This window comes from Anneissia japonica, unplaced genomic scaffold (genome assembly GCF_011630105.1).
Source record: "Anneissia japonica isolate Jap-2015-1 unplaced genomic scaffold, ASM1163010v1 scaffold2756_len2360902_cov194, whole genome shotgun sequence".
Classification (NCBI taxonomy): Eukaryota; Metazoa; Echinodermata; class Crinoidea; order Comatulida; family Comatulidae; genus Anneissia; species Anneissia japonica.
The window spans coordinates 662,009-677,293 of record NW_022719050.1 but is presented as its reverse complement, the minus strand read 5'-3'; the positions used below and the strand labels follow the sequence as shown (position 1 = coordinate 677,293).

Sequence of the window (15,285 nt, the reverse complement as noted above, 5' to 3'; positions counted from 1 at the left end):
TAATGTTACAGTAATTTAAATAACGAGTTGGCTGGTTTTTCCTGATAAAAAGTTTGATTTTTATAAATATTTGTTATGTAGTAGGAAGCGTAGAATCGATAACAAAACGAAAAAAACCCCGTCCGATAAAAGAGTGAAATGGTACTAAGAATGCCACAAACTAGAAAATAACCTAGGCTATAAATACCATAATTAATTGAAATTTAGTTTAGTTATAATATTAATAGTATTCAATTTATTTATTTAGCCTATGTTGTTACTTAGTAGAAAGACAACAAAACATAAATAAAAAAAGTATGATAAACCGATTGACGAACTCACAATGATAATTAGGCCTAGTTATATTAAATTTGGCGTTTTCGCAACTCCATTGGCGCTCCGTATATTTGTTGAAAACAAACCGCCACCGAAACGTATTATAGTACTAGCCTACCGTACCTAGAGAGGTCCTTCCTAGCCATGAGAAAACCAAAAGAAAAAGATATGTATTTGTAAATAAAGACAAAACATAGAGTGACAAAATAACCAGTATTTAGACTACACAATTATTTACACATTACTATACTAATCATACCTGCCAGATTTAAATACTCTTTATAATAACAGACATCTTGCAGAACGAAACCTCCGGACGAAAACTGAGACAAGGAAAAACATTAATTTTTATTAGCAACGCAATTATTTAGTAGAGCGCCCTCAGTATATGCAGATGATTTGGCGATAATAAAAAGCTTTGAATACCCGGAAGTAGACTGAATAATAACAAGGCAAGCTCGAGAGCCTACCTTTTCACAAATAGTTGGACTGTTTTAGGTTAATGACATTGTTATCTGCCAGAAATTCGTAGTCATCATTATTTCATTCCAGCGATTATCAACGATTTCAATCAAAAACTACTGCTTGTTTGGTAGAAAATACATGAGTCAAGTGTGAATTAAACAATACTTACTCAGTGCAGTGGAAATTTTGAAGGTAAGTTGTTGAACCAGATGAGCTCTGACCCTGGTTGAACGGTCCCGGCGGACAGCAGGACTGAGGCCTTAACCACCCTAAAGTTATGCCTGTGAATGTTTGCCAGAGCTACTTCGTAAAAGAAAGGTTTGAATGCTGAGGGTATAATGATTTAATGAGACTAATTTCTTGTTTCGTATACAGGTAAAGTTAACACCATGTCACAACCAGCCAGACCTGCTGCACCAAAACCAACTCCAAAACCTGGTGAGTGTCTAACTACCCTCTCCAGAGCAAGACTAAAAATCTGCACACCTCTACACACAGTTTTCCATCTGTTGAGTTGCCAGTGATTTAAACTCGCTTAACAGTACACCAGCCACCATATTATGTTCTGTCTGAGTACTGTGAATGCTCGAATAATAAGCGCAGCTCTCCCAGAAGCAGCGCTGTCAAATAAGCGCCGCACCAAGCCTGATTTTTTAGCTAAGCGCCGCTCTCGAATAAGCGCCAAGGCACTTAAACTGCCCTTAATGTAAGGTGATGAGACTTGCCTGGCAGTTGTTTGCCATTTGCCATATTTATTGCAGATGAGTAAAAAAATACATTATAAATAACTCAATATCTATACCTATAATTCACAATAATTGTTTCTAGATATTTAATTGATTTTTATTTATTGATTTATTTATTTTACTCTTTTTTATATATTTGATATTACATCCAGGTGAATTTCTTCAAAAACCATTACTATATGAGATATAGTTTTTATTGTTCTTATTAGGGTTTAATCCAGTTTATGTTACAGTAAAACCAAGTCTTATTAAATTATGATAATTTATTAAGACTTTTTTTTTCTTATCTTATAACAACATTTCATACTTGAATTTATTTTTTATAACAAAGTTATTATATTTCCAAATTGTTTTCTGAGTTAGAAAAATAAGCTAATTATTTTTTTCCTGTTATACACTTTCCAAACACTTTCATTTAAAAAAAAATTTACAGACACTGCTTGAATTGTTTTTTAAAATCTCTGTTTTATTGGAAATTTATAACTCATATGATCCTTAATTACAATCCCTATGACCAAACAAAACAGATATAGATTTTCCTTCATACCTAATGCCATTCACCTGTACAATGCAATAGCTAAGAGAAACTGATCCTGACTGCTGTTACTCAATATTATATTATCTCAAGTGCAGTATAACTACTTTTATATCAATAATTTTCCATACTTCAACAATGCAATATTAACTGATTTTATGCTTCTTTTACTCCTAACTGAGTGCAATACAACTACTGTTTATATTATTTCACTCATAATTACCTGAATATTTTTAATGATTACAGTAACTAACCTTAATGTACCTTTTGTTGTTTTTTTTAATAATGTACAGTATATATCCTTTTAAATTTTGTAATGTATTTTGTAGTGCTTTTGCATATGGTTTGCCAACAATGAAGTAATTTCTTGTACTGTACATTTACTTTATTTTTTATTCTGTATTCTGTTGTAATTAGTGTTTCCTTACATGTTACCACAAATGAAATATCTTAATAAAGTATTTTACTCGGATTAAAACTGATTTTTAATTTTTAAATTATATTGACAGGTCAAGTAAAAGTTTTTAGAGCACTATATTCATATGAAGCTCAATTTGTAAGTTCTTTTTCTTCCAAGTTCATAAAAATTTTATAATTTACTATATCTACCTTTTTGAAATTCAAAATGACATACAATTCGTCGCTCATATCACGAACTAACACAATCAAAGTAGATTGTGTTAGTTCATGAAATCACAGTAGCACGTCAGAATGAGCGCGTATTGGTTGTCAAGCAATTTTGTATTTTTTACCGCACAAAAAGTCCTTAACAACAACATCACCTATTTTGACGCACTTTCTTGATTTCACTAACTAACACAATCTACTTTGATTGTGTTAGTTCGTGATGTGAGCGACGAATTGTTCCAGGGGTTTTAAAGAAAAAAACATTAGAATATGGACTTAACAACATTAAATATACGGTTCAGTTCATTAAATAATCAAATCAAATCAAATATGCATTTATTTTCCATACAATACAGTAATACAGTATACAATAAGAATGCAAATTGAAACAAATACATTGTATGGAAGGAGGCTACAGTAAGTTCTAGTAGAGTTTTAAGACGTAGCCACCTTTAACAAAAAAAGTTGGAAAAGTGACCGATACCAATGTTTAGCTGTATTTAAACTACTATAATCACAGAATGATATACCAATAAAATTATAATAATAATAATTAATTATAATAATTCCAATCCAGTTTTGAACACAACAATCTTACCAAGTATGGAATATTATACAAATATTGTCTGCTCACAAGGGGAATGGTGAAATCTACGGTCTCCACGGAGATGTGGAGACCGTAGCCTATCTTCCAGAGGGTCGAATCTAGAGCAGTCAATATTTGTTTTATATACCTTATACATAAATTCTAGGAGACCTATAAAAGTAATGAAAATAATACACACCAAGTAGGCCTAGGCTTACTTCCTAGGCCTAGACGATCAAAGGTCCAATCTCTCTCAGCATCGTAGAGGTCTCCTTTGCCGTTCATACATGTCATAAATTACATAGCAATCTAGAGATTGCACATCGCGTGACAGGGTAAAAAAGTATTATAATAATTTAGGGTGAGGGTACTTTCTATTGCCAGTCAGATGCCAAGAATCTGTGTATGCAGTATACATACACAGATTTATATTGAGAAATGTTTTGTTATTCATCGTAGAGCCATAAGTCACTAACTACCATCATTCATTTATGAAATGGATATTTAATTATTTCATCTACTTTCAGTTTCTTTATGCACCCTCAGTAGGGTCTACGGAGCATACAGTATTGTCAATCATACCTGTACTGAAGCTCTCTCCACACTATCACATTTTTTATGTCTAATTTGTGTAATGTGGCCATATTTGGGCATGATGATGTCATATTACACCCAAATATGGGCGTATCGTAATAGTTTGTCACATACAGTTTTATAGTGTGGACAAACCTTTAACACAATTTCTTGTTGATCTGACTTTAATATACAGTAATCTATGATTTGGTTTGGGCTGTTAAAAATAAATTTCTTAGTTTTACTTTCATATGAAACAGTTGACTTCAAATGTTGTAATTTTTTTTTAAAGTGTTTTCATTTTTATATGTTTGCCTTTGATAAGTTAATAATCTATAGTTATTTTCCTGTTTTATTTTTCTTACAGAATGATGAATTGTCATTTGACGAAGGTGACCTCTTATATGTCTTAGATATGGTATGTTTTGAATCTAAGATTATATATATGGTAAATGTGCTTCAATTCCACAATTATCAGTTCAAGGCTTGTGAATCCCAGAATGATACATCCCCTGTAAATGGTTGAAATAATTGATTGTACCCTATACCAAAATTGTGAAATTGAAGATATTCAACACAAAACTGTTTGGAATGTTTAATAGGTACTTCTAATATTGAAGATAAAATTTAGCAAAAGGACAATAACTCAATTATTAATACTATATATTAGACTTTGAAACCTTTTGTAAAAGAAATTTTAAATTAACATAGGATAGGAAGTGTCATTAAAAATATTTTCTTCATACTTCTCATTGTCGTTCTGTTATCTGTTCAATACTGCCAATTTCACCATTTACAAGACTTAGTGTAGCCTCTCCATTGGTATAATATATTTTTGCAAGAAAAAGTCAACCCTGAATTTTCTATATTTTGAGTCACATTTTTTATTTACACTATCAAGGTTTTATTTACATTATCAAGGTTTGTATGTTTGCATTTATTTTATGTTCATTATTATTCTGTTTTACAATGTTTTTCCCATTATTGCACTCCTTATCTTTTTATGTTGTTTGCCTTTTGATGTTTATGTTTTTTGTTATTCTTTATGTTATATTGACCTGTATATTACTTCCTGGTCTGGATCATTTATGCCTTTTTTCTTGTGTCCTTCCTAGTCAGTTTAGGGTTTACTGTACTTTTTCCTATGTCTCTGTATATTTTACAGTCTACTTTGTGAATACTTTATGTTACACTTTTTGTGTCCATTTTTTATTGCTGCTTTTTGTAATTGTATAACTATTTAACATGTAAATTGCATGCAATTTGGCCTCTGGGCCACGATATGTGTAATTTTTTAATATAATTGAATGGAATTGAATTGTGTTTTTGACATAGAGCAATCCCAGTTGGTGGAAAGCTAAAAGTGGAAAACAAACAGGATTGATCCCAAGTAACTATGGTAAGAATATATAAACCTATAAATTAGAATATTTAAATTCAATTTCACCCTCTGACCCCTTGCTGGCACCACCGCTGCATATGATTTTTTCATCATCATTAAGATAAAGTGAACAGCTTAAGTCGTTCTGCTAAAATAAACTTGGGAGATATTTACACGACCTTGGTCGCTGCTATCTTTGGGTTTCAGTTGAAAGGCTGAAATGGGAGTTTTAACAGCATGTCATTCGAATGAGATGTTTAATTTTTGGTCCTGTGTGCAATATGGCTTATGTGCACATTAAAAAATGTGGCAACCTCTGGAAAAGAGTATGGGATTGTCTCCTGGTTTACTGCCAAATTTACCACCAACAGGACACCACTGGATATGTTATGTCTGACTGACAAAAATACGCCCAAAATAACACATGATTGTACATTAAGAATAATTTAATATTTGTTATCCATAGTGGAAATGAGTATGGAGTCGGTTCCAAACCCACTTCATGAAGCTGCCAAGCGTGGGAACCTGGACTTCCTTCAGGAATGTCTTTCGAATGAAGTGAGTTATTTAACAAACAATATTGTCATTCAAACTTAACTGTTGAACATGTTAAACAACATTTTAAACATTTTACTTATTAATTTTTTTTCCAGGTATCTGTTAATGGGCTTGATAAGTCAGGGTCCACTGCCCTGCACTGGGCAGCCTCTGGAGGACACATAGATTGTATGAAAGTTCTTCTCTCCAAAGCAAACATTTCAATTAATGTTCCTGTAAGTATACCATTAAAATTATTTTGTTACTCTTTTTCGAAATTTTATTCTAAAACACTTTTCTTAAAAATTTTTGTGATTTTTAACAGGTTATAGATTTGTTGAAAGAGTCCAGTGTGTTCTGGTTTTTCTGGAATCTTTTTTTTATTTTAGATTTTTAATAAATCGTAATTATGCTTTTAAAATACTATTTCAAGTCGCCTGCTAATTGTCAGTGACGGTTTGAGCAGATTGTCATTATAAATGACCTGTTGCGTACACATCGTCGAGTTGTGTTCTAAGTGGAATCTTGTTGGCCGATGACTGTTGAATGAAGTGTGTGCCATGCTTTAATTTATGTCATTCATTTACTTATAATGTGTTGATACTTTTTACAGAACAAGTTAGGAGATGCACCTCTGCACTCAGCTGCATGGAAAGGTTTTCCAGAAGCAGTCAAACTTTTGCTGGCAAAGAACGCGCGTACAGATATTAAAAACAATGACGGCAAAACACCATATGACCTTGCCTCAAAACCAGAAATAGCAGTTCTTCTGAAACCAACTTTTACTAGTAAGTATATCACCCAAATTCTAAATTTGCCAAATGCTAATAGTAAACACACATCCTTGGTGTAACAATGTATTAATAAGTTTAGTATTTTGTTTTATTTAAAAAAATTTATAAAAGCACTACCCATTATTTTCTTGTTAAGGTTTATTTCAAAATATTGTAGTCTCAATGAAATGCTACATATTTAAGTTAAAAATAGTATATTAGCAGTAATTAAAAATGGATTAAATTGTTACAATGTAAACAAAATTAAGTTTCACTAAAAAAGTATTTACAGTCTATGAGTTTATTTAGTTAAGCTTTCTTTAATCAATTCAGTGACTAGCACTGCTTTCCAAGGAAGCCCTTGGTACATAGTGTAAATATAACAAAAAAAAGTTTACAATCATGAAACTCAAAAGTAAATCAAAAACAATGATAAGATAAAACTGAAATGAAAGCAGACAAATGAAAACTACCAAACCAAAATTTAAAAAAAACCATTTAAATTAAACAAAAAGAAAGGTACAGTCTTACTGAATACAGATAAAGGCCTCTTTTTTAAACATATTAATAGAAAGAGAATCATAATTGTTACGAATGTTGTGAGAAAGATTGATTTGTAGTTGATTTTATCTCAATAAAACGGCATAAAAATATCGTATAGATAGCTGTGATGTTCTTTTTTAATTGACAATATTCTTTAATAACATATTAATGGTAAATATTCATGTTTCTCTGTAGTATTATTTCAGCAGTCAAGTTCAAACTATATATAGTGGTTAATAATTATTATTTATTAATCTTGTTTCTTTTTTCAGGAGTGGATGATGGTGACTACCTTGATGATGAAGACTCAGATTAATCAAATCATTTTGTGAACATTTTATGAACATACTTAGAGAAAATTATTTTTGTAGAAACTATAAACTGGACCAAATCCAAGCAATACATATTGATTCCTATGCATATTTTAGCATACGAACAATATCAACACTCTTGCCATATTTTTTATGTATGTGCTTGAGTATGGATATGTGTGTAATAACAATGAGTTTGTAAACAAACAGACTGTAAAATCATACAGTGTAGTTCATGCTGGGCATGGCATTGGTTCATGTTTTGCAGTTTTCTTTTTATGAATATTTTGGTTGTAACTATACATAATATAATAACAATTTCCCGGAAATATATTCAGGTACCAAGCATTGTTTGTAAAATATGCAAAAGAGTTTATCACAAATTAAAGTCACATGTTACATCTATGCTGGAGACAATAGAGTTGGTCAATGGAAGTCAACACTATGGCAAGTTTATTCTAGAAATACATTTTTATTTTGATTTATTTATTATTCAATATATGCTTCAACAAGTTATTGGTCTCAATTAAGTTTAAGTTAGGGTTCAGAATACACAGGGTCAGATCATATACAGATATGGTACAGTCTTAGAAATTACCTTAAAATGCTCTTCACAGCATAGGAACCTAAGGCTTCACAGAGGTCTGGTTTGTGTACGTGTAAACTTACTATTATTTTACACAGGCCAAAATGTGTAGATTCTGGTAGTTGGGGGAAAAATATGTAATACTTTTAAGATTTAATGTTTAAAAGCTCTACCACATTTTGTTTATAAGCATTGTTTATTGGTTCCTCAGTTTTTGATATCTTTAAATAATGTTTCAGCTTTGCATAAACAATGAGTGAGCAGATCAAAACCTTTGGTATATCATATGTTGGAAGGTGGTTCTAAAAAGAATGGAACATTTGATTGGAGATAATCTTGACATTTTGAGAATAGTTTGTCACCAGAAGAATGATGATGGCATTCCTTTCTGTGGTCCCATGTAGCATTGCTAGCTAAATTTTGTTACTGACTTGAAATGTTATAAGCAAGTTGGTTAAAATACTAAAAATAACAATTTTTTTCATTGGAATAGGAACTTGGTTCTACATTTCAATTTGTGCACCTCAGGCCATTCTGCACCCCCCCCCCCAGACCAAGACCAGCCTATGCCCCTGCTCTTTTCCATCTTACCAAAAGCATTGAAAACACATTAAAGGGAAAAGGTTCTTTTCACACTTCAATCACCTGTTTTATATATATATATATATATATATATATATATATATATATATATAATTAAAACGGAACAGTAGAGAAAATCCGATCAGAATGACAAAATAAACAACTAAGTATCCACTGGAAGGAATCCCAATATCTGCAGACGGATCCGATTCGGCCTTCCAGGACTCATCAGTGCAGCTGGGGTATAGACCCAAAAGAAACGTTTGACCAGCTTAGGAAGGGCCCAAACCAGTCCCACTACCACTAATGATTACAGAGCTCCTCTATATATATCTATATATATATATATATATATATATATATATAATTTTTAATGGTATTTTTGGTAATTTTATGTAGCAATTTACTTTAAATTTTTTCACAATGGTTGTAAGTTTAAAACAATGTGAATAAAATATTTTAAAGCTGGCTAAATGTTTTAGTATTTAGTACAATGACTGATTAAAACACATGTTTTCTTTCAGTTTTGCTGTTAATATATTAATGTAATGTAGTGCAGTCGAGTAGTAGTGTGTATTTTTTGTTTATAGTCTTTCATGCAATGTTAACATAACTAAACTTACCATTTTGAAATATGCATAAAGGTCAAAATTCAATAATCAAAAATTATCCATTATGTACTTCCTGTGTGGTAGGTTCCATTGTTTACATACTTTACCTTGACCTTTGACATAGTAATACACAGTTGGAACTACAAGATTTGCTAACCTATGATATATTTTTTATGTAGAACCATAGGAATGTGGAATATAACCCTAATATACTTCAGTTCAAAGGTACTTTGTCCATAAATGTAATATTTTAATTGATACAAAAAACAAATAAAATTGGTTTTTTTTCTATATAAATACAGTAAGACACTTATTTTAATGATTATATAAATATTGGTTTGTCACAAAATAAAAAATTGGAAACCATAATTTCCTAAATTGTAACTGAATGATAATGTGAGATTATTACTTCCTGTTTTGTTTGCATTTATAAGTATGTAACTATGAAAAGATTGTTAGCAAGAAATTCAAAAAATCAAGTAAAAAAAATTAATTTTCTTTGTATTTAAAAGCATCAAATATTTTTCAACTTCCAATGAGAAAGTGGTCACAAAAACAATTCAGTTTTGTTTACTACCACAACCCTTGAAATTGTTTACCACCACAATTAATTTTCCCCTAAATTCTAAGTTGGTATGCGCAAAAAAGTAGCACAGTACTATTTTATGGCATCTGTTTGGTGTGAAAAATTTTCATTCTTGTTCAACTTTGAATTGTAAGCTAATAACTAAATTAGATATAAAATGCAAACAATTCAAATAACTTATTAGGCCTGCCATAACATCTTGATTGCTTTGGAAGTAGTTTAAATGTTTAATAATAATAATACTTTTATAAAGCGCCTAATGCAAAAAAATAGCCTCAAAGCGCTGAAAGATGCCAGTTGAAGTTAGGTGTATTGTAAAAAGAGGTCTTTAGTGCCTTTTTAAAACAGTCAATGTTGGGTGAGTTTTGAATTACCAATGGAAGTGTGTTTCAGAGGGTTGGCCGATCGAGGAAACGCTTCTATCACCAATAATGAACTTTTATATTTGTGGTTTATATTGGAATTACTTCATGCCAGTAATTTCTCTAGGTATAATTAACTAAAATTTAGATATACTGCACTGCTTCAAATCATAGAAAAAGCTATTTAAATTATTACCACAGCAATCGTTGATAACATGCAGTCAGTGGCCTACATGAGGTTTACACAATAAGCTTATTGGAATTTTGTGATCAAATTTCTCGTGATTAATATGGATGTACAGTATTCTTGAAAATGATCAAATAGATTGAAACGTTGAATCTCAAAATCTCTGTGTCTCTTTTCGGAGTAACTGTCTTTTTGTTTTAATATGGACGTGGTCCAGCAAAAACAGCTACTTATGTGAATAGTAATGTACTGTAATGCCAATACTTAAAAAAACTAAATAGTTATTTACATTAAAGCAATTGGATTGAAGCATGTGATTTGATATGTAAAGAGTTCTCTATAAATAGCTACATTCTAGAGGGCGCTCCACATTTTCCTTACTTGGTCAAAGATTCGCGCGAAATTTTGTCTTGTACACAAATCAAAAGAACAAAAATATTACTGTCAGTACTCTACGAAGTAAAAGTTGAGACCAAAATTATATACTGTTTTTAGCGTAAGTATTTGTGGTTTATATATGGTCATTTACAAGATCAGAACGAAATCGCTTAATTAAGGCCTATCTATGGACGGCATACAAAATATCTTGCTACAATTGCTAGGCCTAGGCTAGCCTACTACTAGCTACTAGGCCTAGCCTAGGTAGGTGGCCCATACCATACTTCTACTCACTGACACCGCCCTTAGTTAGGTCAGGCCTAGGCTAGCTAGGGCAGCTAGGCCTAGGTTATGCATGAATGAAGCTGTTTCTATGCCTATGGACGGCCCTCCTAGGCCTAGGCTCGTAATGTAGGAGACAGTAACTGTGAAAACCAGACTTAACCCAGAACCCAGTAGTACCATCAATTCCATAGTAGGCTAGGCCAAGTGGTGGTAAAATGTCGAAACGATCCAGATTCGATCTACCCCAGGTCTGGGCCCTAAACTAAACAGAAACAGTAAGCCTAAGCAGAAACCACCTCATCATGGATGCATATCAGCATGCTACTGCAACATTCCATATTTCTAGTATAACAACACATCATTTTTATTTTAATTATATTTTTATTAGTGATCAAAATTGCAACATGGAATTATCAGACCATTCCGTGAACGATGATGATGAGTATGCCGGTACTGATGACGACATCCCTCCAGAACCACAGGAACTGCCTCCACTGGAAATGCCAGAATCATCACAAGTAGAAAACCCAATGGAAGGTTTGTAGGATTCTTTCTTTATTTAGTTATGTTTATGAATGATCATTCATATGGTTTTAAAGTTCTTGTATTCAGTCAATACTAGGAGGATGGAGAATTGACTCGAAAAAGCTGATATTGCAGCATGTATAATCATAATAATGCACTTAGCTCAACATCCAACCGTTTCAGTACTGATATGGAAGAATTGCAGTTCCAGGTAGAGGCAAAAGTAGTGCTTCCCCACCAGTAGCTAAAAAGGAACACCTCAAAATCCTTTTTGATTGCCACTTGTGTGATCTGCCACTAGAATTTTCCCTTTGAATATCTTTGGTCTAAACACATCCCATATTTTTTAATTGACATTGTGGCTTGAAGTACAATGATCCAGTAGAGAGGGGGAGGGTGGAGGGGCTGATGCAACCAATGTGTTATAATATTTTGTCATTTGGAATTGTTATGCTTGATCAGGAATACTCCCTACAGAGAGTAGTTAAAACAATTTATGCACGTTTTCAGTATTTCTAATTTAGCCAGTGTGGTAATGAGAAGCATTTTGGTATTTTGTGTTAAAAACACTATTATTTTATAGTCAAAATAGTACATAATTGCTTGTGTTTATACAGTTTTTAATATTTATATCTTGTACAGAGGGTGATATTGGAGCCATACTTGATGCTCATGCGGCTACTACTGGAGCAAAACAAACACAAGTTCGTGCCAAGAGAATAGTTCGGCGACCTCAACCTAAACTAGATCCAGCCAGGTACAGCAGATGTATTCCATAGTATCCCTCCTACAGTATCCTAAGCATTTTACATTATATTTTTTTCTTTAAAAATCCATCATACAGTGTATAGGCCTACTACCTGAATATTGATTATGTATATGTGCCAATGTATATGTAGCAGACCATGCCAACAATGACATGAATGTTCATCACATTTATAAACTAATACAGATAATGACATTTTCATTTTATAGTATTATCATATGCCTTGACCTTTGACATAGACAGGTGCGCTTGAAACTATGAGATGGTTTATTGTTTTGAAATGCACATACTATTTCTTATGTAGTGCATACTACTACTTAAAGCAGTTTCCAACAGCAGTGTTTCTTTGCTGAACAAGTTTTCAAACCTGTCACTTTGTAGAAATAATTTAATGAACTATATTTCACTTTTTGTAGGTTATCTGGTGATCGTGGAATACCAATGCTATTAAAACACTTTGAGAAAGTGAAATTCAAGGGCAAAGGTTATGAGACAGAAGATTTGAACACATTAATGCACACTATGGAACACTGGGCCCACAGACTTTGTCCTCGAATGACATTTGATGACATCATAGCCAGAGTGGAAAAACTTGGAACTAAAAAACCAGTTCAGGTGTGTGTGAAGAAAATCCGATTGGACATACCGATTATTGATGAAGATATACCAGCACCCGAGAACATGGGTGCGGAGAACGCTCAGTTAGGAACAGCAGAACCAGCAGTTGACGAAGAGGAATGGAATTTTGATGATCTATTTGCAGATAAGCCAACTACTAAAGAACCAGCCACACCTGCCCAACCACCATCCCCACCTCCTCTTCAGCCAATTAGCGTAAGTTTTTTTCTTTTTTACACCTATGGCTTTTTTTTTCTTTTTTTTGTGAAACCAATGCCCACCTTAATGATTTAAATTTAAAATAAACTTTAATTTTTAGCCTGTTAATGCACCTGCTGCAATGAAAAAATTGAAATTTCAGAATATCTTTCATTTTATCCACTCTGTGGCTGCCGAGAAGTGTTTGCCATAAAGGGGATAGATAACAATATCTGCAGTGTGAAAAGGTATATAGGTCGTTAAACTGCACATGTATGTTGTAATATTTTTTTTAATTTAAAATCCAAATCACGTTTTAATATAGAATACTCTGACGGCTGAACAACTGAAACGAATCGAGGAGAAGAAACTCCTGGCAGCTAAACGTAAGGCTGCAAGATTAGCACAAGCTGCACAAGGCACACAGAGAACTGAAGAAGACCAGGAAAGCCAAGAAAACCAACAAGAAAAACAGGAAAACCAACAGGACACACTAGAAAATCAGCAAAGAACTCAGAAAAAACAGGAGTGTCAACAGCCAGATGACTTTGAACAATCAGAAAAACAGAAATCAACATTCACAGAAAATGAGGATGATTGTGTCATGGAAAGTGAAAATAATGTAGTGGAAAAAATGGATACTAATGAGGTCATTGAACTTGAATAACAATCACTAATTAATAGCTCTAAGCAAAGTGTATAGGAACTAAAAAGAGCACAGTGCACTTGTGAGTGTAAACAAATGATACACCCCTTTACTTTGCAAGATCCGACGCCTACTGCGTTTGGTTATCACTTTCAGTTACCCAGTAGGGCCCCGCACAATTTATGTGTTCCACATGATACACTTTCTTCATAGAGGGCAATAGTTAGAATAATGCTACTATTATTAAAAACGATTGCGTTTTAGTATCTTACATGGGGGCACACTTCTATAAGACAAGCGAACGCAGAGGGTGCACTTTTTGATGATAGGAACTTCCATCGTTACTAGGTAGTGACATTTAGAAATGAGTTTTGTGAACTTTTTGATATAATTTACAGAACCAGCTTCTATGTTAGTGTACCTGTTGAACAAGTAAACATGCTTGATTCTTAATTGTCTATTGTTGTAAAACCATGGCTTACATAAAATTGCAACAGTGGTTACACTGCATAGCTGTCCCTAACATAATCAGAAAAGTTCCCAAATTTGACTTATAAATCTGCGTCAACAGATAGTGTATAGTGACTTTATGGAAAGCAGTCTTAATGCAAAACAAGACACTGAAGTTTGAATGGACAATTTACAACAAACCGTAAAACCTTGGATTAAAGCCCAATGGGCTTAATCTCGAGGTGAAGCCCATCTTGAATTGAAGGCACTTCTTTAGTTTGCAAAATTAGTCTCGTCAAGATAGCATAGGCTTCTTTTCGAGATAGTACAGTACATACACTACATGATTTTTAAAAAACAAAATAAATTGAAAACAAGCTTGGTTTATACAGTAGTTTTGGTGATTTAATACACTCCATGATGCAGAATGATGTTACATTGGTCATATTTACTTTTTCATAGTACAAACTCACAAAACTTACAGCATTCATTTCGAAAAGCAAAAAAAAAAAAAAAAATTAGCTCAGGGCCTCAATTCAAGATTTTACGGTATGCTGTCAATATAAGCTGTCAGCTATTGGTGTATAGTGACTTTATGGAAACCAACCTTGATGCGAAACAAGACACTGAAGTTTGAATGGACAATTTACAATATATACTGTATATTAATAAATGTATTACTTGAAGATAGATCAAAGTTTTTATTTTATCTGTATTATATCATCACCATAGCAGAGGTTCATCAAGGAGTGACTTTAGGAAGGGGATCCACAATGTGAAAATGACAACATAAATTTAAATATTAATGTTCAGAAAAGTAAAGTGTAGTGTATACAATCTAAACATTTTCCTTTCATGACTGAATGGTCCAATGACATGAAATATGGAATACAGACACGACTACATTTTCTACCATAAAAACCATCAGAATTCTGCATATCTCTCTTGTGTGTCATTACATTTTATATAATTCCATACTAACCGATAGACTGAAAAAAAATGGAACCACAGCACAGCTCTTGAAGGCAATTTGTGTTTTACTTTTGAATATTAAACATTTATCTGGAAAAGGTACTTTTAGAGACTCATCAGCACAGCTCTTGAAGGCAATTT

General features: G+C 32.7%; 2 protein-coding genes across 2 annotated transcripts; both read left to right on the top strand.

The window, feature by feature from the left end:
• Positions 1 to 747: 747 nt before the first annotated feature.
• Positions 748 to 8,578, top strand: LOC117110787 (osteoclast-stimulating factor 1-like). The gene is made up of 9 exons (XM_033253603.1): positions 748 to 972; positions 1,156 to 1,218; positions 2,571 to 2,617; positions 4,215 to 4,265; positions 5,183 to 5,246; positions 5,695 to 5,786; positions 5,882 to 6,001; positions 6,379 to 6,553; positions 7,354 to 8,578. Exons 2-9 carry the CDS (start codon positions 1,170 to 1,172, stop codon positions 7,395 to 7,397), a joined length of 642 nt encoding a protein of 213 aa, XP_033109494.1. The 5' UTR covers positions 748 to 972; positions 1,156 to 1,169; the 3' UTR covers positions 7,398 to 8,578.
• Positions 8,579 to 10,646: 2,068 nt separating this feature from the next.
• LOC117110830 (TIMELESS-interacting protein-like) lies at positions 10,647 to 14,962 on the top strand. Its single transcript, XM_033253668.1, has 5 exons — positions 10,647 to 10,802; positions 11,358 to 11,506; positions 12,137 to 12,251; positions 12,677 to 13,094; positions 13,402 to 14,962. The coding sequence occupies exons 2-5, from the start codon at positions 11,374 to 11,376 to the stop codon at positions 13,741 to 13,743; spliced, it is 1,008 nt and encodes a 335-aa protein (XP_033109559.1). The 5' UTR covers positions 10,647 to 10,802; positions 11,358 to 11,373; the 3' UTR covers positions 13,744 to 14,962.
• Positions 14,963 to 15,285: the final 323 nt, after the last annotated feature.

Excerpts from the sequence above, each read along its gene's own strand:
- LOC117110830 (XM_033253668.1), top strand. The coding sequence starts at position 11,374 with ATGGAATTATCAGACCATTCCGTGAACGATGATGATGAGTATGCCGGT. Across the intron at positions 12,252-12,676 it reads CCTAAACTAGATCCAGCCAG|GTTATCTGGTGATCGTGGAA; the intron begins GTACAGCAGATG and ends CACTTTTTGTAG. Across the intron at positions 13,095-13,401 it reads CTCCTCTTCAGCCAATTAGC|AATACTCTGACGGCTGAACA; the intron begins GTAAGTTTTTTT and ends GTTTTAATATAG.
- LOC117110787 (XM_033253603.1), top strand. The coding sequence starts at position 1,170 with ATGTCACAACCAGCCAGACCTGCTGCACCAAAACCAACTCCAAAACCT. Across the intron at positions 5,247-5,694 it reads ATTGATCCCAAGTAACTATG|TGGAAATGAGTATGGAGTCG; the intron begins GTAAGAATATAT and ends TGTTATCCATAG. Across the intron at positions 5,787-5,881 it reads AGGAATGTCTTTCGAATGAA|GTATCTGTTAATGGGCTTGA; the intron begins GTGAGTTATTTA and ends TTTTTTTTCCAG.